This window comes from Littorina saxatilis, linkage group LG6 (genome assembly GCF_037325665.1).
Source record: "Littorina saxatilis isolate snail1 linkage group LG6, US_GU_Lsax_2.0, whole genome shotgun sequence".
NCBI classification, from domain to species: Eukaryota; Metazoa; Mollusca; class Gastropoda; order Littorinimorpha; family Littorinidae; genus Littorina; species Littorina saxatilis.
The window spans coordinates 12,454,169-12,476,263 of record NC_090250.1 but is presented as its reverse complement, the minus strand read 5'-3'; the positions used below and the strand labels follow the sequence as shown (position 1 = coordinate 12,476,263).

The 22,095-nt window shown below is 40.5% G+C and overlaps 2 protein-coding genes across 2 annotated transcripts in view; one reads left to right on the top strand and one right to left on the bottom strand.

Moving 5' to 3' along the window:
* LOC138968534 (nucleoporin p58/p45-like) overlaps nt 1–5,930 on the bottom strand; it is a 29,562-nt gene extending 23,632 nt beyond the window's left edge. Inside the window, exons 1-4 of the mRNA XM_070341111.1 lie at nt 5,862–5,930; nt 3,748–3,779; nt 2,158–2,331; nt 584–760 (exon numbers count right to left, since the gene is read on the bottom strand). Coding sequence (XP_070197212.1) covers nt 584–760; nt 2,158–2,331; nt 3,748–3,779; nt 5,862–5,917 — 439 coding nt within the window. The 5' untranslated portion in view covers nt 5,918–5,930. The remainder of the gene's footprint in view (nt 1–583; nt 761–2,157; nt 2,332–3,747; nt 3,780–5,861) is intronic.
* A 122-nt stretch (nt 5,931–6,052) lies between these two features.
* The window catches only part of LOC138968531 (phosphatidylinositol-3,5-bisphosphate 3-phosphatase MTMR8-like), an 89,563-nt gene continuing 73,520 nt past the window's right edge, over nt 6,053–22,095 (top strand). The window contains exon 1 of the mRNA XM_070341107.1: nt 6,053–6,175. Within this exon, the coding sequence (XP_070197208.1) occupies nt 6,152–6,175 (24 nt within the window). The 5' untranslated portion in view covers nt 6,053–6,151. The remainder of the gene's footprint in view (nt 6,176–22,095) is intronic.

Here is a 22,095-nt window from a genome sequence, read left to right as displayed (position 1 = left end):
TGGCTACCTGTCTAGAGCTGGGTTTCTTATTCCACTGTCCGCCATACTGGCGTTAGTCTTGCATACGAAAGTAAACAAAGACTAACTCGTGGCAAACGAAAGCAAGTACAACGAAAGAAAATGGAAAAATCTTACCCAATCTCAGCTAGAAAGCTAAGATACAAACGAAACCAGGGTGTAGTCTGCCAAAGAAGCAGAGGGCTAACAAAAAAGCCCGAGCGTAATCCAAACACGTCCTTAGACGCTATCGCTGAAGAGTAGAATGAATACAAGATGGCGGCGAGAGCACGTGTGCGCAATGCATGCTGGGAGGTAGCCTTGACCTGGTGTTGTCATGTGACCGTCAAGGTCGTTCTATTTTTAGGGTTACTTCCCCCCTTACCAGGGTTGAGCGTAGTTTCAGCGTTCTAGCACTAAACTGAAGTAAATTGCTTTATGTGAATTGGGATAAAATATGTAATTCAATCCATTTTCCTATGATGGTGCATAGCTTTGCTTAAAAGAAGAATTTTTGTTAGATGAGTTTCACAGCATAAAAACAAAGTACAAACATCTATCTCAGGAGAAAATGTGTGGTTCTAACCAAAGCCAAAGCCTCCCAGGCCAGTAGCAGCAGTGGTGGTGGTGCCCCCCAGAGTGAGCCCAGTGGTGGCAGCGGCGGTGCTTCCTGGTGTCAGGCCAAAGCTGAAGCCGGTGCTGCCTGCGGTGCTGGTGGGTGCAGCCCCGCCCAGAGTCAGGCCACTGCCTGCTGTTGTTGTGGCTAAAACATTGACAGCAATGGTTTTTATTCAAACTCACCACAGACAGTGATGATTTTTATTCAAACTCAGCACAGACAGCAATGGTTTTTACTTTTTACTCAACTTAAGAAAGTAAACCTTTTATGGAAAAAAAAGCCTAGCAACATACTGCATGCAAAGCTCACTCAAAAAATACCTGACATGAATGATTCTGACAGTGACAGAAATCAAAACATGCTTCTGTGCAGAAGCTCGAAGTCAAGCTTCTTGTTTTCTTGCAATTTAAGTCCACATGTAGCATCTGAAACAAATTTCATCCTGAAGTTTACCCTTACCTTTAAACCTTATTGGGCATCATTCCCACAGGAATCATGCCTGTGGGTTGAACATTCCTTTTCATCCAGGTCTTGACTTCAATCAAATTTTTAAGCTAACCTGCGTTCTAACTTGACTGCCCATTGCAATCAGTTGTAAATAAGATGTCTGTCCACACAATTTTTCTCTTAAATCAAAACTTACTTTTTCATATGATGCCTTGTCATTCTCTCACCGCCTTACACTAAGTTACACTTACAGGCATTTGTCAAGTAAACAGATTTACGCCCATGTTGTTCAAACATGAGTACATCTGAGTCTGAAATGGAACAATTCTTCTCTTCTGATTTATTTCTTCTTTTTAACAAACAACCACCCTGAGCAATTGACACTTCAAGTTGCACAAATTCACTCTGATGCTAATGCATCAAAGACCGGAGCTCGAGTCAAGATGATGATGAGATTAGTGGATCTCAAGCATGAAAAACAACATCACGTCAGATCACTGAAAACAAGAAGAGCAAACGCTCGATCGAGTCACTTTCGCAGTTCTGAATATTATATGAGGCATCAGATGGACAGGAAGAAATTGCTATTCACAACACAATGAGTCACGTTCACATAAAATTTGAGCCCGGTCACTTTTATAGTTTCCGAGAAAAGCCCAACGTTAAGTTGTGTGTTGCCGAACAGAAAAGGCTAGTTATCTCCCTTGTTTTTCTGATAACGTTCGTAAAAGGCTACAGATGTAAATACTTTGATGTAAAGAATAATCCTACAAAGTTTCAATCACATCCGATGAACTTTGTCAAAGATATAAAATGTCTAATTTTTCCTTTGACGCTGACCTGTGACCTTGAAAAAGGTCAAAGGTCAACGAAACCATCGTTAAAGTGTAGAGGTCATTGGAGGTCACGACTAAACAAAATATGAGCCCGATCGCTTTGATAGTTTCCGAGAAAAGTCCAACGTTAAGGTGGTGTCTACGGACGGCCGGCCGGACGGCCGGCCGGACAGACTAACACTGACCGATTACATAGAGTCACTTTTTCTCAAGTGACTCAATAAAAAACAAATTATCTGAAGAAAAGCGATCCATTACCTGCGGCTCCAAGCCCAACGCCCAGGTTAAAGCCAGCAGGAGCGGTTGTCTTGGCCGGGATGCCAAAATTAAAGCCACCCATACCTGCAGTAGCAGTAGTTGTTTTGGGGGCCAGGCTGAAGTTAAGACTGGACACTGTGTTGGCAGGGGTCAAGCTGGGCACAGCTAAGGTGGCTGAAACAGTTATTCGGATAATACATTTTTTATTTTAATTTTATGCAATTTATATCGCGCACATATCTCTACCACGGATTCAAGGCGCAGGGATTTATTTATGCCGTGTGAGATGAAATTTTGTACACAATATATCACGCATTCACATCGGCCAGCAAACCTCAAGCCTCAGGGGTCGACAATAACGAATGCCCGACAGCCCGGGGCAAGCGTTTGAACCTGTCGGGCAAGTAAACCTTATGACCAGCTGCGCGACGGGGCAAGTGACAATATGTCAGTGAAAATTAAAATGTATTCAAATACCTTGGCGTACAAAGGACCAAACTTCCGAAGAACAAGACTCTTCCAATGTTTCCCCCAATGTTATCGATCGCTTCTGCTAACTGGAAATGCTTTCGTTCATGTATTCACCCCATTCAGGAATTTCCGATTTGGTGACATTTCTTTAATCTAACGCGGCTTCTCATTGGTTTAGGTCACGGCTAAGAACCAATCAATGAAGAGCTATCTGAAAACTGAGAAGCACAGTTCAAAATGGCTACGCAGTCGTCGATGTTTTCCTTTTTAACAACTTCAAAGCGCGGTGTAGATGACACAGACGATGGTTCGAAACGAAAATCCCAGAAGAAGGCATTCGAGGCCTCATGTACTTGAGCATTGAAGGGCCAGAACCTGATGGCTACAACTCAGCTCTTGCTGTTCAAAGGTGGTGGGAAGAGGGAGAGAGAGCAAGAAGACCAACGTAGGGAAGAGGGAGAGAGAGCAAGAAGACCAACGTAGTCGTTAAGCAATGATAATAAATAAACACCTTCACTTGTTGAAAGAAAGAAATGCTTGCAAAACATCTTTGAGCAAAAGAGTCAGTGTGTTACTGTTTGCGTTACTCCGTTTTATTGTTTTATATCTCATTCTCTATTTAGTTTATTGTGGCAAGTAAAAAAAAAAATGGGGCAAGTAGTTTTGATGTGTACTTGCCCGACAGGGCAAGTTGTCAGAAAAGTTAATGTCAAGGCCTGAGCCTATTAGGGCGAGCATTCACCTTTCACGGCCTATCATTCCAAGTCACACGGGTATTTGGTGGACATTTTTATCTATGCCTATACAATTTTGCCAGGAAAGACCCTTTTGTCAATCGTGGGATCTTTAACGTGCACACCCCAATGTAGTGTACACGAATTATAAATAGGCGCACATTTAAAGCAGGTTCATTATCCTGAATGTTGCCACTGATTAACTTTTTTTAGGTACACATGTAGTCTTATTTGACACAAAACTCAAACTTATTTGCTTTGTTCGTGCTGAACATAATTAGCTACAAACAAGTGGCAATGCTCCATAATTCATTTCATGATTTGGACGATTGTATAAACATAGACAATTAACTTATTAAGCTTATTTGAACAGAAGTATACTTACGGGCAGTGGTTTTCTGCGCTCCAAATGAAAACCTGTAAAAAAACACCAAAAAACAAGCATATATTTATAAAATATTATAAGAGTAAAAGCCTCACTCCGCCTCCCGTAAACCATCTGTTTCTGATCCCTGAGCCTCCCGAGCTTTTACAGACATACTTCCATTTGAACGCTTACCGCTCAGGAGCATCCTGGCTGCTTTCCGTTGAGAGTGAGACATTTTCAAACTATTTATTTCGCGCAGTTAGAAAAGGATGTACTATAAAACAAATCGGAAGCCTTGTTTTGGCGCTAAAACTAACTTTTAAAATCTAAATAATAAATTGACAGCATGTGATTGTGAGAAAAACATTCTTAAATAATGAAATGATTCTTTTTTCATCAAGACAAGATCAGTTAACCCCTTCACTGCCCACCCCGTACTGGTACGTGGTCATTTTCGATTTGTCGTACGCCCATAACCGTACCTAGTACGGGGGATTTGCATCAGCAACATTACAGGACATTTCTGAAAACTAAATGGGAGGTAACCACTGTCCAAGTACTTGTAGGGGTTCTAAACACAGTTCTTTTCCATTGACCGTTCGGATAAGTTAGTACCACGTGGTGAAAACTTTGTTAGAAGTGTAGAACCGATCTATAGGATTCACAATGGCGGCCGAAAGTCGGACCTCAACTCGTAGACCTGTTTTCAAGCGATACAGTGTTCTGGAAGCTCTACAAGAAGTGATTTATGGATTACCACACAGAAGAATACTTTTATGGGCTGTAATGTGAGTACCTGATGTTTGACACCAGTTTTAGCAGTGTTTTGTGTGGTTTTACGTGCTGCAATGTGTGTGTGTAAGTCCGGAAACTGTAATTTTTGACAAAAATGGCCATTATATCAATGTTTACTATAACAATCACAAAAAAGTCCAATGATCATGTCATCCTATAATAGCCAAGGGTATAAGCAAAACACATGCCAAAGATCTAAGAGATATCTCAATAAATGATCGAGCAATGAACAGATTAGTGAACCTACCGAAGAAAGCAAAATTTTGCCCTGGCACACAGCAATACCAAAATGCTGTTATACTGTGGCAGCGAAGGGGTTAAGTACAATTTGCTTCGCGAAAATTTGACAAAAAGGGAGCCCGGAAGTACGTCATGCAAGGTCGTGTTTGCTCAAGCAGACACATTTTCTGCATATCGCCATTTTTTTTTAACCGTCAACCGCCACCGCTCAGTTCGTGCCACACACAGTCGTTTGCTGCATTTTAGATTCAGAGGTACACAATGACATGCTATTGCTGATACAGCGAGTCGCATTGAAACCACAAACTGACGACTTAATTCATCACGTATGTGAAAAAGGGAAAGTGGGTCACACGGGTCCACGATCGCTCAGGGGTTGAATAAACCACGAGAACTGGTGTGTGGTTTACGCCAATAGACCTTTTCGGTATCTGAGCAGCTCTCGCAAGACACGCTCTTTGTTATGCTTTGAGCATCGCGAGAACTTCGAACCTTGGCTTGTGCTGCTCGCACGAGATTGCTGTACCACATGCTTTGCTATGCTCTGAAGTTTGCGAGAGATTACGAGAGCTTGGAATACCGATAGGGTCTATATAGCGTAGCATAGTTTAAGACAAACAAGAGATGCAAACTAATTACACAGTTTACTCTTGTGTGTGTGTGTGTGTGTGTGTGTGTGTGTGTGTATGTGTGCGGCTATATCATGAAGACCTAATTAACGTCAGTTTGCCTGGAGACGAAACAAATTGAAATTAAATTAATGTAGGTATACTTTTGAGAAACATCTGTTCTCACTTAAAAATCACAATGTGTATAGCTGGAGAGATCTCTTCGAATCAGAAAAACCATGTATCTTTACTTAAACTACGCTCGCCTGCGTGTGTCTATAGGTTTTAAATTGTGAGTTTGTATTTGTTTAAAGAGAGAGATCAAAAGAGAGAGAGAGAGAAACGGAGAAGAATGCCTAATTTCGTTTCTGTTTTCCCCACAAGATTATTTTTAGTTGTGGCACATTGACCAAAACGAATCATATTTTATTTTGCCTTTAATCTTGATCAAAGACAAAACGGTACACAGCAAACAGACTGAATGCTTACCCTGTTCCTCCCGCTCCTACAAGCCCTCCGCCAAAATTAAACCCACCGGTCGCCATTTTCGGTCTGATGTGAAAGGTCAAGGACGTTAAAATTCGCTGTCTCGTGTTAGCGTTGTCACGACTTCAACAATCTGTTTAAATTATTTTTAATTTTCATTACCCGTTTAAGGTGTTAAATGCTCCATGAATAAAAGCAATTTTGCCTTAGTTGAAAAACATTTAATTGTATGAGGGGAGGAGCCATGATTTTGTTGTCTGCTTCACGGCTTATGTTTTGAAGGGAGCATCAAAATGGAAAAAATCAACACTCCAAAGGTAAGTAAGCCTAGAGAAAAAGTATGAATGAGAGGAGTGCAGTTGAATGAAGACGACCGTGTTCTGTCAATACCCGTGTCTACCTGTGTGTGAATTGAGACACACTGTCGGCCTTCAGTGCACTGTCAAACTGACACTGACAAATCAATAAAAGAACATGTAATCAGAGGCCCGCTGGGTGTCTTGACTTTAATCTATGCTTCACGACGTTAAGCTACGTAGACAGATTTTATGATAATTTCATATAAATGTCTTCAGACATCTCGTCCATGCAGTTAATATGCTGCCCGAGAGAAAGGTAGGGACCCATGCTAGGAGTCGAATTTGGTTGAAATCAGAAGGCATTTCAGTAGAAGGTGCACTGCATGGTCAGAAAAATAGATTGCCTGAAAGATGATATGGGATCACTTTTTGACAACAGTAAGAGCTTACTAGAGCAGCAATTGCTAAACCTATCTTTCCTGCAGTAAGACCAATTGCTTCTGCTCATTCAGCATTTGCTGGTGTAATAATTATATGAACGAAAAGGCTGAATATTTTGCCCTGATATGATAGCGCTGAATATTAGAGGCAGGGTTATTTTAATGATTTAAGAGAAGTAAAGACACTTTGACCAGGTTAAATAAAACACACAACAAAATCATGTTGGGCACACTGGCTGGAAAAATAGCGTAGGGACACTGACAGTAATTGTTTGCTTTTGCACCCAAGCACCAGCTAAATTCGAACTCTGCATGCTGAATGTTTGCTTTACTTAGCTTTAATGTCCTATTTGCTAGGTGTTGCACATTTTCAGCCCTTTGTCCAGTCATGAACATTGTATCTTAACACTATTGATTAGTCTAGTTTGAGGAGTGAATGCTAATACTAATGGCTGGTCACAGACACAGCTAGACCGGCACACACACAAACAAGAGACACACACAAACTAACACACACACACAATCTAACACACACACATAAACAGTGACACAATCACACACACTCAGTCACACACACACACACACACTCACAAGAATGAGAAAATTGCAAACATTAGTGTGACATGGTGACACAGTAGTCTCCCTTTCATAGGAGCTGCTGACACCTCAACAAGTTCAAGGTGGACGTAGCTCCGAAAGCTTTTGGTCATGCCTCGAGGCTGTAATTTATCCATTTGAAATTATACCAAGTTTCATTGACCTTCTTGGAAGGAGTCGGATCGTACACTGGAACCCCCCTTTTAAGACTCCCTCCTTTAAAAGACCGCATTTTCTCATATTTGTTCAGGTCTTAAATGGGGGGTTGGTTCCACTGTATTAATTTTCATCATTGTCCGGGCAGGACAACCTGTGGTCCTTGATCAGGCTCACATCGGGTCCTGCACGTGAACTGACAGAGTTGTCTACCATCCATAAGCATGAACGATTTAGAGTTGCTCTACATTTCTTGTATGTGGTCAGATGCAAACGATGGAGTTCAGCAATGGCAGATTTTTGTAGGGCTATGAAATTGACCCGAACTCACAGCCTTCTAACTGGGGCGATTGTAACAGGGTGACCCAGTAGTGTACCTTTTACACACTCTGCACTGACAGAGTTGTCTGCCGGCCATGAACGTGAGCTATAAAGAGTAGTTTTACGTTTCTTGTTCTTTGGTTAGACTGCATACCCATCAGATATATATATAGGGAGCTGTTTGTGATGGTATGGCTACTGTTGTCCCCTGGTAGGCTCTTACACAAATTGGAGTTCAACAATAGCAAATTTTTGTAGGGCTCTTCATTTAGCCTGAACTTTGATCGGACACATTGCTCTGACTCTGAGTCTGATCCCTGGCAGGTAATCTGTCCAACTGTTTTCATGATGACAAAGACAGCCAGGTACCAATGGGAGTAAAAGGTAAATAAGTCTTTTAGTCTTCTATACTACCCGTCATAAAAACACAGACACCCCCCGAAATCAAATTTGCAAAATCAAGGTTCCCGCGTTAAAATTGAGAAAAAAATCGGAACTGCTAAAACAAAACATGTTCTGCACGTCAGTAAAAAGAACAATCAAATCTGCATCCAAATCAGTCAGTTTTGTTCACATATCCTTTCCAACATGGACGTTATGGCATGCTGAGCGGTGTAGGTGTCAATCCTCTCAGAAGGCACAAAAGGCAGTTTTTGAAGCCGTTTTAGCACTAGTACTGGTAATATGCAACACAATGTTCTCACATTTTGGCTGTGTTACTTTGTCACTGTTCACCAAGCATATCAATCTGTGTCATCTGTATAGCAGATGTACTTCAGCCTGGCGCACATGGAATTACTTCAAGATTATAAGAAAGTTTTTTGACGGATGCTCTGGCCGAGTGGATGAGACAACCGGCCTCCCATGCGGAAGGTTGAGTGTTCGAATCCCGGCCGCGCCGGATGGAATAAGGGTGGAGATTTTTCCGATCTCCCAGGTCAACTTATGTGCAGACCTGCTAATGCCTAGTACACGCAAACACATGGAAAAGATCATGTAATCCATGTCTGAGTTTAGTTGGTTATACAAACACAAAAATACCAAGCATGCATCCCCCGGAACCAGCTATGGCCGCCAAAATGTGTGGGTAAAAACAGCCATACACATAAAAACCCACTTGTGGAAAAAAAAACAACCAGGAGTGTTAGTAAGAGTATTTCAGCACATGAACGCAAAAAAAGAAAATGATAATAATAATGCATATTATATAATATAATTATATAAAGTGTGTGTATCCAGGGTTTAAACCCAGCTCAAGGCGCTTATAAAGTTGGATTAGTTTATGGGAGGACAAAATAGTGAGCAGTCTGCATTTTCAAAGCAAAACGTGCCTGGTATTTTCCATAGTGTAGAAGAAACACCTCGTACATACATTTCCACAAGGTCCATCCACTTCAAAACCAGACTTACTCATTCCTCATCCCATTAAAGGTTACCTCTGGCTTTCTTTTCTGTGAAAGGGAAAGCAACAGGCGTTTTTAGAAATATGTGTGTAAATGGACTTTTATGGGTTGTCTCCCTTCTGTTGTCTGTGTTACATGTATAATTTATCACCAAATCTGGTCTTACTGAATCTGCTGCAGTTGCGAGAACAGTATGCCTGCAGATTAGAAAAGTATCAGTAGCCTATGTGTTGAAGGAAGAATGAAGGAATATGTGGGAATCCTACCTGTCAGTGTATCATTTTCAAATGGCTCAGACACACATAGCTTGTACATGTAACTTTTGTTGTTGTTGGGGGGGGGGGGGGGGGGGAGTATGTGGCAGTGTGTGTGTGTGTGTGTGTGCCTGTAGGGTGTGTGTGTGTGTGTCCTTGCATGTTGGATTATAGTGCCGTTTGTTGCACACTCTTTGCTGGTAATGGTATTGCTTTTTATTTGAATTTTTGTGTACACACATGCTTGAGAGTGCTCCTGAGATTTTGATTGAAGAGATATGGGTTCTTCTTTGCTGCTGGTGACAAAAGGGGGGTTTGCTTCATTTTAACCATATTTTTCTTGAATTTGTTTACGTTTTCATACTAGATGAGTAAAAGTCAACTTCAATCACACCCAAGAAGCAGTGATTGCACTGCACTGCATTGGGAAAAAAAGGTTTCATATAATTTGTATAGGTAAATTAATATGTGGACCAAAAATGGGAATGGTCATACCCTTGCTCATTGTACTGGAAGCTACTTTACAGCAGAAGTTTGTCTCCAACTGAAACTTGTTTATTTGAAGAGTTAGTTAGGATATTCAACCGCTCCAGAAAACATTTTAAAATCAGCTGAGACAAGCAATGGTAAGAAAACTTACCTGAGGTGACAGTAAGGCAGGTTTCATGCGGTGTCACATTCTGAAAGTGTCACATTCTGAAACGTGTGTTTATTTTGTTCTGAAACAAATCCACTCTGTCAGATGCGGTAAATGACTATTGCTATAAAGAGCTTATTAGTATTACTGTAGATATTGAGATCTCAACACCAAAGCAACCATATTCAAACTAAAATACGTCTAAACCACAAATGTCACACAGGAAACGTGCGTTATGGTAACATTATTTGACAAAGTGTGCGTGTGTGTAGAGCGATTCAGAGAAAACTACAGGACCGTTCTCTATGGCAATCCGAATGGTGCAAAAGTCCCTTTTAGCTCTTGATGTCTAAATAACACATTATTTAGCTAAATAACGCGTTATTTAGCTAAACAATGCTTTATTTAGCTATATCATGCATTATTTAGCTAAATAATGCATTGTTTAAATTAAACAATGCATTATTTACAGATACAGAAAAAAGAGAGCCCAGAGCACTAAATAATGCATTGTTTAGCATAAATAAGAGATTGTGTTTGTAAATAACTCATTATTTATAAATAATTACGCGTTTTCTCTAAACAATATATTATATGTAAATAAAGTGTTATTTAAATAAATAAAATATTATTTAGATAAATAAAATATTATTTATCTAAATAAAATATTATTTAGATAAATAAAATATTATATGTAAATAAAATATTATTTATCTAAATAAAATATTATTTATCTAAATAAAATATTATTTAGATAAATAATTTATTATTTAGATAAATAATTTATTATTTAGATAAATAATTTATTATTTACTGTTTTTGCCTTGAAATAGTATTATTACACTAAATAATGCTTTATATAGCTATATAATAGGTTTCCGCTATATAATTCATGATTTGGTAAATAATACATTATATACCGTAAATAAAATATTATATACCGTAAACAATTCATTGTTTAGCGCATCGCGAAGCCGTTTTTTCTCTTGTTGTTTTTTTCCACGTGTTTCCGTGGATCCACGAGAGCTCTGTTGATTCTCAAACTGACCAATCAGACAACTAGCATCTGTACACTAATTAAAGTCCCATTGTTGAGTGTGACGAAAACTCGTGGTGACGATTTTAAAACATGTTGGGTCACGCATGGTCCAATCTTACATGGTCCAATCTTACATGGTCCAACCTTACATGGTCCAACCTTACATGGTCCAACCTTACATGGTCCAATCTTACATGGTCCAACCTTACATGGTCCAACCTTACATGGTCCAATCTTACATGGTCCAATCTTGCATGGTCCAATCTTGCATGGTCCAACCTTACATGGTCCAATCTTACATGGTCCAACCTTACATGGTCCAACCTTACATGGTCCAATCTTACATGGTCCAATCTTACATGGTCCAACCTTACATGGTTCAACCTTACATGGTCCAATCTTACATGGTCCAATCTTGCATGGTCCAATCTTACATGGTCCAACCTTGCATGGTCCAACCTTGCATGGTCCAATCTTACATGGTCCAACCTTACATGGTCCAACCTTACATGGTCCAACCTTGCATGGTCCAATCTTACATGGTCCAACCTTACATGGTCCAACCGTACATGGTCCAATCTTACATGGTCCAATCTTGCATGGTCCAATCTTGCATGGTCCAACCTTGCATGGTCCAATCTTACATGGTCCAACCTTACATGGTCCAACCTTACATGGTCCAACCTTACATGGTCCAATCTTACATGGTCCAATCTTGCATGGTCCAATCTTACATGGTCCAACCTTGCATGGTCCAACCTTGCATGGTCCAATCTTACATGGTCCAATCTTACATGGTCCAACCTTACATGGTCCAACCTTACATGGTCCAACCTTACATGGTCCAATCTTACATGGTCCAACCTTACATGGTCCAACCTTGCATGGTCCAATCTTACATGGTCCAACCTTACATGGTCCAACCTTACATGGTCCAACCTTACATGGTCCAATCTTACATGGTCCAACCTTACATGGTCCAACCTTACATGGTCCAATCTTACATGGTCCAATCTTGCATGGTCCAATCTTACATGGTCCAACCTTGCATGGTCCAACCTTACATGGTCCAACCTTACATGGTCCAACCTTACATGGTCCAATCTTACATGGTCCAACCTTACATGGTCCAACCTTACATGGTCCAATCTTACATGGTCCAATCTTACATGGTCCAACCTTACATGGTTCAACCTTACATGGTCCAATCTTACATGGTCCAATCTTGCATGGTCCAATCTTACATGGTCCAACCTTGCATGGTCCAACCTTGCATGGTCCAATCTTACATGGTCCAACCTTACATGGTCCAACCTTACATGGTCCAACCTTACATGGTCCAATCTTACATGGTCCAACCTTACATGGTCCAACCTTACATGGTCCAATCTTACATGGTCCAATCTTGCATGGTCCAATCTTGCATGGTCCAACCTTGCATGGTCCAATCTTACATGGTCCAACCTTACATGGTCCAACCTTACATGGTCCAACCTTACATGGTCCAATCTTACATGGTCCAACCTTACATGGTCCAACCTTGCATGGTCCAATCTTACATGGTCCAATAATATATATGGACCATGTAAGATTGGACCATGTAAGGTTGGACCATGTAAGATTGGACCATGTAAGGTTGGACCATGCAAGATTGGACCATGTAAGGTTGGACCATGTAAGATTGGACCATGCAAGGTTGGACCATGTAAGGTTGGACCATGTAAGATTGGACCATGCAAGGTTGGACCATGCAAGGTTGGACCATGTAAGATTGGACCATGCAAGATTGGACCATGTAAGATTGGACCATGTAAGGTTGAACCATGTAAGGTTGGACCATGTAAGGTTGGACCATGTAAGGTTGGACCATGTAAGGTTGGACCATGTAAGATTGGACCATGTAAGGTTGGACCATGTAAGGTTGGACCATGTAAGGTTGGACCATGCAAGGTTGGACCATGTAAGATTGGACCATGCAAGATTGGACCATGTAAGATTGGACCATGTAAGGTTGGACCATGTAAGGTTGGACCATGTAAGATTGGACCATGTAAGGTTGGACCATGTAAGATTGGACCATGCAAGGTTGGACCATGTAAGATTGGACCATGCAAGATTGGACCATGTAAGATTGGACCATGTAAGGTTGAACCATGTAAGGTTGGACCATGTAAGATTGGACCATGTAAGATTGGACCATGTAAGGTTGGACCATGTAAGGTTGGACCATGTAAGATTGGACCATGTAAGGTTGGACCATGCAAGATTGGACCATGTAAGGTTGGACCATGTAAGATTGGACCATGTAAGGTTGGACCATGTAAGGTTGGACCATGTAAGATTGGACCATGTAAGGTTGGACCATGTAAGGTTGGACCATGTAAGGTTGGACCATGTAAGATTGGACCATGTAAGATTGGACCATGTAAGGTTGGACCATGTAAGATTGGACCATGTAAGGTTGGACCATGTAAGGTTGGACCATGTAAGATTGGACCATGTAAGGTTGGACCATGTAAGATTGGACCATGCAAGGTTGGACCATGCAAGGTTGGACCATGTAAGATTGGACCATGCAAGATTGGACCATGTAAGGTTGGACCATGTAAGGTTGGACCATGTAAGGTTGGACCATGTAAGGTTGGACCATGTAAGATTGGACCATGTAAGATTGGACCATGCAAGGTTGGACCATGCAAGGTTGGACCATGCAAGGTTGGACCATGTAAGATTGGACCATGCAAGATTGGACCATGTAAGATTGGACCATGTAAGGTTGAACCATGTAAGGTTGGACCATGTAAGATTGGACCATGTAAGATTGGACCATGTAAGGTTGGACCATGTAAGGTTGGACCATGTAAGATTGGACCATGTAAGATTGGACCATGCGTGACCCAACATGTTTTAAAATCGTCACCACGAGTTTTCGTCACACTCAACAATGGGACTTTAATTAGTGTACAGATGCTAGTTGTCTGATTGGTCAGTTTGAGAATCAACAGAGCTCTCGTGGATCCACGGAAACACGTGGAAAAAAACAACAAGAGAAAAAACGGCTTCGCGATGCGCTAAACAATGAATTGTTTACGGTATATAATATTTTATTTACGGTATATAATGTATTATTTACCAAATCATGAATTATATAGCGGAAACCTATTATATAGCTATATAAAGCATTATTTAGTGTAATAATACTATTTCAAGGCAAAAACAGTAAATAATAAATTATTTATCTAAATAATAAATTATTTATCTAAATAATAAATTATTTATCTAAATAATATTTTATTTAGATAAATAATATTTTATTTAGATAAATAATATTTTATTTACATATAATATTTTATTTATCTAAATAATATTTTATTTAGATAAATAATATTTTATTTATCTAAATAATATTTTATTTATTTAAATAACACTTTATTTACATATAATATATTGTTTAGAGAAAACGCGTAATTATTTATAAATAATGAGTTATTTACAAACACAATCTCTTATTTATGCTAAACAATGCATTATTTAGTGCTCTGGGCTCTCTTTTTTCTGTATCTGTAAATAATGCATTGTTTAATTTAAACAATGCATTATTTAGCTAAATAATGCATGATATAGCTAAATAAAGCATTGTTTAGCTAAATAACGCGTTATTTAGCTAAATAATGTGTTATTTAGACATCAAGAGCTAAAAGGGACTTTTGCACCATTCGGATTGCCATAGTTCTCCATGAAACTTTACATAAGAGTTCCTGGACATAATATCCCCAGACTTTTTTTCATTTTTTTTATAAAATATAAATGTTTTTGATGATGTCATATCCTGCTTTTTTTGAGGCGACACTGTCAGACCCTCATTTTTTGATCAAATTGAATGACATTTTGGTCAAGCATTCTTTGACGATCCCTGGACTATGGGATTGCATTTTAAGCTTGGAAGCTTAACAATTAATTTATAAGTTTGGTCATGAACAATTCTGAAAACTCTAATTAAAATTAAACTTTTAGTAATCGATCCAAAAAATATGTTATCTTGTTCGTTATCATCCTCTCATTCCAAAAACATATACATGTATATATGTTATGTCTGGGTCAAAAACAAGCTCAGAAAGTTAAAACGAATTTCCCTGTTGTGTTAAAATAGGATGTATACATGTGGAACATAAAATAACCAAATTTGGATAAGCTTAAAGCTGCTTAATGTTTTACCTCTTCTTCTTCTTCTGCGTTCGTGGGCTGAAACTCCCTCGTACACTCGTGTTTTTGCACGAGTGGAATTTTACGTGTATGACCGTTTTTACCCCGCCATTTAGGCAGCCATACGCCGCTTTCGGAGGAGTGTTTTACCTCTGATTCCCCCCTTGTTTGACCAGCAGCAAAGAAGAACCCATATATGCCACAAGGTAGCCATAAAAAATAGTCTGCTCTTGATATGAAAGCAAGACAGAGAAGGTTTATCATTAAAAAGTCCTATATATAGGGGGGGGGGGGGGGGGGGGGCGTACATTTTGAAGCATTCTGATTGGTTGTCAGGTGAGTCCTGTGAAAGAAATATGCTGTCACATTGCATGTGTCCTGTGCCTGTCATGACAGGGAGAGTTTGGTGAAAATAAGTATAGCCACAAAGAGACCACATACTGTGGGTGTCATTTATGGGTCTTCTATAACGTTGTGTACCATTTTTGCTATCTCCCTCCGGCCCCCAACCCATCCCATTCAAGTCCTTGCAGTAACATTGACCTTGACGACAGAATCCTTTTAAACAGTATTTCGCTCATGGTGTTGCATCAATAGGTGGGTTTTTTTAAAAATTATTGGCAGTGAATAATAACCGGACGTATGGAGGATTGTCGGCACACATAATAATGAGGAAAGCTGGCTCGTAGACCTTGCTTGAAGCCCGTCAGTTGGAGGTGGGTGGGTGGTGCTCCAGCACGTCGTTGTCGAAAATAACCAGACAGACGGAGGGTAGTTAGAACAGATACCAACAAGTCGCGTGAAGCGATATAAAAACATTTAGTCAAGATCAACACCACAAACCAGTGGTCTGGGTGGCCGAGTGGTAACGCACTTGCGCTCGGAAGCGAGAGGTTGCGAGTTTGACCCTGGGTCAGGGCGTTAGCAATTTTCTCCCCCCTTTCCTAACCTAGGTGGTGGGTTCAAGTGCTAGTCTTTTGGATGAGACGATAAACCGAGGTCCCTTCGTGTACTCTACATTGGGGTATGCACGTTAAAGATCCCACGATTGACAAAAAGGTCTTTCCTGGCAAAATTGTATAGGCGTAGATAAAAATGTCCACCAAAATACCCGTGTGACCTGGAATAATAGGCCGTGAAAGGTGGATGCAGCGCCTAAAGGCAGTCCATCTACTGGCCGATGTGAATGCGTGATATATTGTGTAAAAAATTCCATCTCACACGGCATTAATAGGTAACATGCACCTTGAGTCGCCTTGTGTGGTGAGATACGTGCGCGATATTAATCCTCGTAAATAAATAAATAAATAAATAAACTAGTCATCGCCGAGACTACATTCAGATAGTCTCGGCTAACCATACCGAAGACTGAGACGGGTCACGCTCGCCTTCACGAAGCACGAGTGCGTAGTACTTACTGAACCTATTTTCTTTCATTCTGACCACACTTTTAGAGAAAACATGACATATTCAGAAGATGAAAAATACAATGCAATCATTTTTTAATCTGCTTCTGAAAATTCGATTTTAATGACAACTTTAATGAGCAAACTAATTAGCTAATGTTTAAGCTTCTAAGCTGAAATGCAATCCCATATTCCGGACTTCGTCAAAGATTGCTTGACCAAAATTTCAATCAATTTTGTTGAAAAATGAGGGTGTGGCAGTGCCGCCTCAACTTTCACAAAAAGCCGGATATGACGTCATCAAAGACATTTATCCAAAAAAATGAAAAAATCGTGTGGGGATATCATACTCAGGGACTCTCATGTAAAGTTTCATGAGGATCGGTCCAATAGTTTTCTCTGAATCGCTCTACACGCACACACATACATACATACATACACACACACACACATACACCAGACCCTCATCTCGATTCCCGATCAACGTTAAATCATTTAGTCAAAAATGTAATGACAAAAGCGGGCTCCTAGACATGCCCTTTGGGGAACAGTGACGGGAGGAGGGGGTTGGGGGAAGGGTAGTAGAGGGAGTTAGCGCACGTGTCTACGGTTCAAAGGTGTCGAATGTCACAAGACGGATGTGTGGTGGCCATTCATCCTGAGGAATTAAATTATGCAGCAGGAAAAAGTAGCGTGATTTCGCATTGTTCTTCACAAAGCCGGGTCGGATCGATGAGTGACGTGGATGCTGCTTTCAGTCACAGGCAAAAGAATATTCTGTTGATTCAGTGAGAGAAAGCATTTGTCTGCATGTATAACATCACATTGAAGAAACGATTGTATCTGTTCCTCTCAGTTTGGCTAAGCATATAGATGGCATGATATACTGCAAGCCTGTTTGTATGTTACACAAGAGGGAATCTTTATCATAAAAAGGCCGCTGCCCGTCCGTCCGTTACTCGTTCGATCGCTCATAAATATCTCGGTCCGGAGTTCCGTGGTCGGTGCGGCGTGAAGTTTGGCATGGCATTGATACCTATGGCAAAGCTGTGGAGGTCATTTCTAGCCATTGGCTACACACCTGCCGGTATTATAGGCAACGAAGCACTATTATACACTAAATGCCAGTAAGTAGCGAACAGAAGGTTTTGACAAATGTCTTTGTGTGTGTGTGCGGGGGGGGGGGGGGGGGGGGGGGGACTTTAGTTTGCTACCGAGTCCGCGTGTTATTGAATCTCTTCCTCTCTCTTGGTAGTCCCTCGGATCCGACGATGACATCTGCGTTTTTGCATCTCATGTGGTGTGGACTCGCAAGTGCCTGTGGATCGAGTACGAGTCTAGATCGGCAGGACTGCTTGCAGCGAATTTTACCCTTTGACTACGCGCGAGGCCACTCATGTTGCCACGAAAAAGACGCCGGAATGATGCTGTCAAATGTTCTTGGGCATCCAAGCTGCGACAGGATTGTCCACGGTGCTTCGATCTCTGTTGACCATATCGAAAACACGAAGGTTTAGGCAGCGAGGGCCGTCGCGATATAACCTTGAACGGTTGAAAACGACGTTAAACACCAAATAAAGAAAAGGCACCGAGGGAGAGTAGAGGCTTCAGTTGCATTCAAGCCGTGGAGGATCAAACGCTAGAACTAGGTACATCATTTTGGGGTTCACCGACTTCGTAAGCAAGTAGGTCCTGCAACACACATGTTTTGCTACCCCAACTTTTGCACTGTACAAAGTGCAGTTTTGATTTTGATAACAATGGATATTAAAACGGAGACTGCACTACTGATAAAGTTTGTAATTAATTTTATTTGGCACGGTTTTTACACTCCGGCAATGGCGGATATTCGAACTGCTCAGACATTTCGTTTGAAATACGATGCAGACCTTAACTCCATTCCATCTACCCCCCCCCCCCCCCCTAAAAAAGACAAATTGAAAATAAAAACCACCATATTGTTGAAATTCCCCCTATCGACAGTTCGTATTTACCACCTTACCGTGCTGCCAATCAGAGCAGTTTTTTTGAAACCGTTCCTTGTGTCAAATGGAGACGTAGTGCCTGTTGTTCACCAAACCTTCTCAATCTGCCCCAGTCTGCAGGGACTTATAGATCACTGGATTCAATTTGCCCGGTTTGGTTGGTCTGCAGCCGCTCTTCTGTGGGGTTTCATTTCCGGTCGCCAGAGAAACACAAACTGGCACGCAATAGTGGAATACGAAACACGGTGGAGGTCTTTTTGAAATTATGCCGCGACTATTTTGATCAAAAGAATAATATGTCTGCAGGTGGGGATGTCGGACACGGACAGGAAGGTTGCTTATCAGAAAACAAAATGACCCTTTCCGTTGTTCTGTGGACGGTTAGGCTCATTTGTTTCACAGAATTGTTTGTTGCAAAAAGTACTGAACGACCTCATGCAAAAGGGAGTGTATGCGATACATACATTCAGTGTCCGCGTTTGTAAGCGCGCACGCGTATGTAAATGTGTGTGTGTTTTTCAAGTCACCATAATACCAAGACACTGGAACATAGATTACCAAGATTTGGATAAGCTTAAAGCTGTTTTATTTGTTTCGTCTGATTCCCCCCATCTGTGACCAGCAGGCAAAGAAGAACCCTATTAGCATTTTTATTCGTGGCATTTTTTTTATATATATATATTTTTTTTTTGGGGGGGGGGGGGATTAATATTGGAATTAATAAATAATCAGTTTGAAAGAAAGCCACCCAATAGTGAAGAATGACTGATAGAAGTTTACATATATGTATAAAATGTAACAGTATATAACAGATAAAGTTGGACAAAAAGACACCTCGCTGTTTCCGATCGTACCTTAATGTGGTAATAATATTGTGTTGAAAGCTTGCATGGTTTGTTTTGGTACCTCAACCCCTCGATCGCCATTCATTTTAGCATGAAAAGTGAATTTCATGTTCATCTCGTCTTTTTATTATTTTTGAGTCACTTGAGAAAAAGTGACTCTATGTAATCGGTCAGTGTTAGTCTGTCCGGCCGGCCGTCCGGCCGGCCGTCCGTAGACACCACCTTAACGTTGGACTTTTCTCGGAAACTATCAAAGCGATCCGGCTCATATTTTGTTTAGTCGTGACCTCCAATGACCTCTACACTTTAACGATGGTTTCGTTGACCTTTGACCTTTTTCAAGGTCACAGGTCAGCGTCAAAGGAAAAATTAGACATTTTATATCTTTGACAAAGTTCATCGGATGTGATTGAAACTTTGTAGGATTATTCTTTACATCAAAGTATTTACATCTGTAGCCTTTTACGAACGTTATCAGAAAAACAAGGGAGATAACTAGCCTTTTCTGTTCGGCAACACACAACTTAACGTTGGGCTTTTCTCGGAAACTATAAAAGTGACCGGGCTCAAATTTTATGTGAACGTGACTCCCAGTGACCTCTACACTTTGACGTCTGCTTTGGTGACCTTTGACCTTTTTCAAGGTCACAGGTATGTCTTGAAGGAAAAAAATTGAAATATCATATCTCTGAAACTATTCATCGGATTTGATTCAAACTTTATAGGATTATTCTTTACATCAAATTATTTACATCTGTATTGTGTTGTGAATAGCAATTTCTTCCTGTCCATCTGATGCCTCATATAATATTCAGAACTGCGAAAGTGACTCGATCGAGCGTTTGCTCTTCTTGTTATTACATTGTTGTTGTTTACGCAGAAGCTGAAAACGGAGAAATATCATAGAACTCTTAAATGTCAATGCCAAAACTGTATACGTTCCAGCAGTGAAGATCAATCGGCTACACGTATTGCAATCGCCCACTCCGGGAACATGTCGGCTGTCGCACTGCACTCAGCCCCTTTGTAAGATGAGGTCTATGTCTGTGCGTGTCTGGGGATAATCGCTATTTTTCATTCTGAGAGAGAATGTGTTTTTGCGCGCGCGCGTGATTTCTACTCAAAGGCACAGAATTTGCCAATTATAATTATGTGTAACTTGCCTGACAAAATAGCGTCGGTTGGAATACATTTTTGTTGTTATAAAACATGGAAGCTGTTCGTTTTATTGAGTCACTTGAGAAAAAGTGACTCTATGTAATCGGTCAGTGTTAGTCTGTCCGGCCGGCCGGCCGTCCGTAGACACCACCTTAACGTTGGACTTTTCTCGGAAACTATCAAAGCGATCGGGCTCATATTTTGTTTAGTCGTGACCTCCAATGACCTCTACACTTTAACGATGGTTTCGTTGACCTTTGACCTTTTTCAAGGTCACAGGTCAGCGTCAAAGGAAAAATTAGACATTTTATATCTTTTCTCGGAAACTATAAAAGCGATCGGGCTCATATTTTGTTTAGTCGTGACCTCCAATGACCTCTACACTTTAACGATGGTTTCGTTGACCTTTGACCTTTTTCAAGGTCACAGGTCAGCGTCAAAGGAAAAATTAGACATTTTATATCTTTGACAAAGTTCATCGGATGTGATTGAAACTTTGTAGGATTATTCTTTACATCAAAGTATTTACATCTGTAGCCTTTTACGAACGTTATCAGAAAAACAAGGGAGATAACTAGCCTTTTCTGTTCGGCAACACACAACTTAACGTTGGGCTTTTCTCGGAAACTATAAAAGTGACCGGGCTCAAATTTTATGTGAACGTGACTCATTGTGTTGTGAATAGCAATTTCTTCCTGTCCATCTGATGCCTCATATAATATTCAGAACTGCGAAAGTGACTCGATCGAGCGTTTGCTCTTCTTGTTTCAGAGCCTATACTGTCGAAGGTAGCATACATGCTAGCATGTTGAGTCCGAAGGACTTATAAGGTCTGTTTTTGTATTTATTGTTTTCTTGGTGTCTACTTCCTATCGTTATATAATATTTTCAATTTTTTAATTTTTACACCTACTCAAAAGATAAAACCACCACCCACCCATCTTCAAACACACACACACAGCATCGAAGTATTCAGTTCGATATACCAACGTGCAGTCAAAAATATACGATTTTGTGCCATATTTCAGGTTCTTTATTGTGTCGTGCGAAGTCTCATGTTATTGCTTACTATACTTAGACCTCACATTATCCTGCTAAAACTGCATCCCCTCGCCGTGTTTCAACAATTTTATTCAGCAAAATTACATACAACAAAGCCGCATACAATCAATTAGTAAATGGAGCACAAGCAAAGCTTATAAACGTGCTCTTAAAAGCAATATGATATTTTGTTTGGCGGACGATGCGGGGAACTGTAGAAGAGAAAACGAAGGAGAAAAAATCAACAAGCAAAATACATATCCAAAAGCAACAACATCAAGACAGTTTAAGACTAACAACATACAATTTCACACACACACACTCACGCACGCCCGCACATACGCGCGCGCGCACGCACATACACACACACACACAGCTCCCCCCCCCCCCCTTTTTGCTCCCTTCTATTCATTTGTTAATGTATTTTTTATGATGGGTCCTTATTTTATCCAT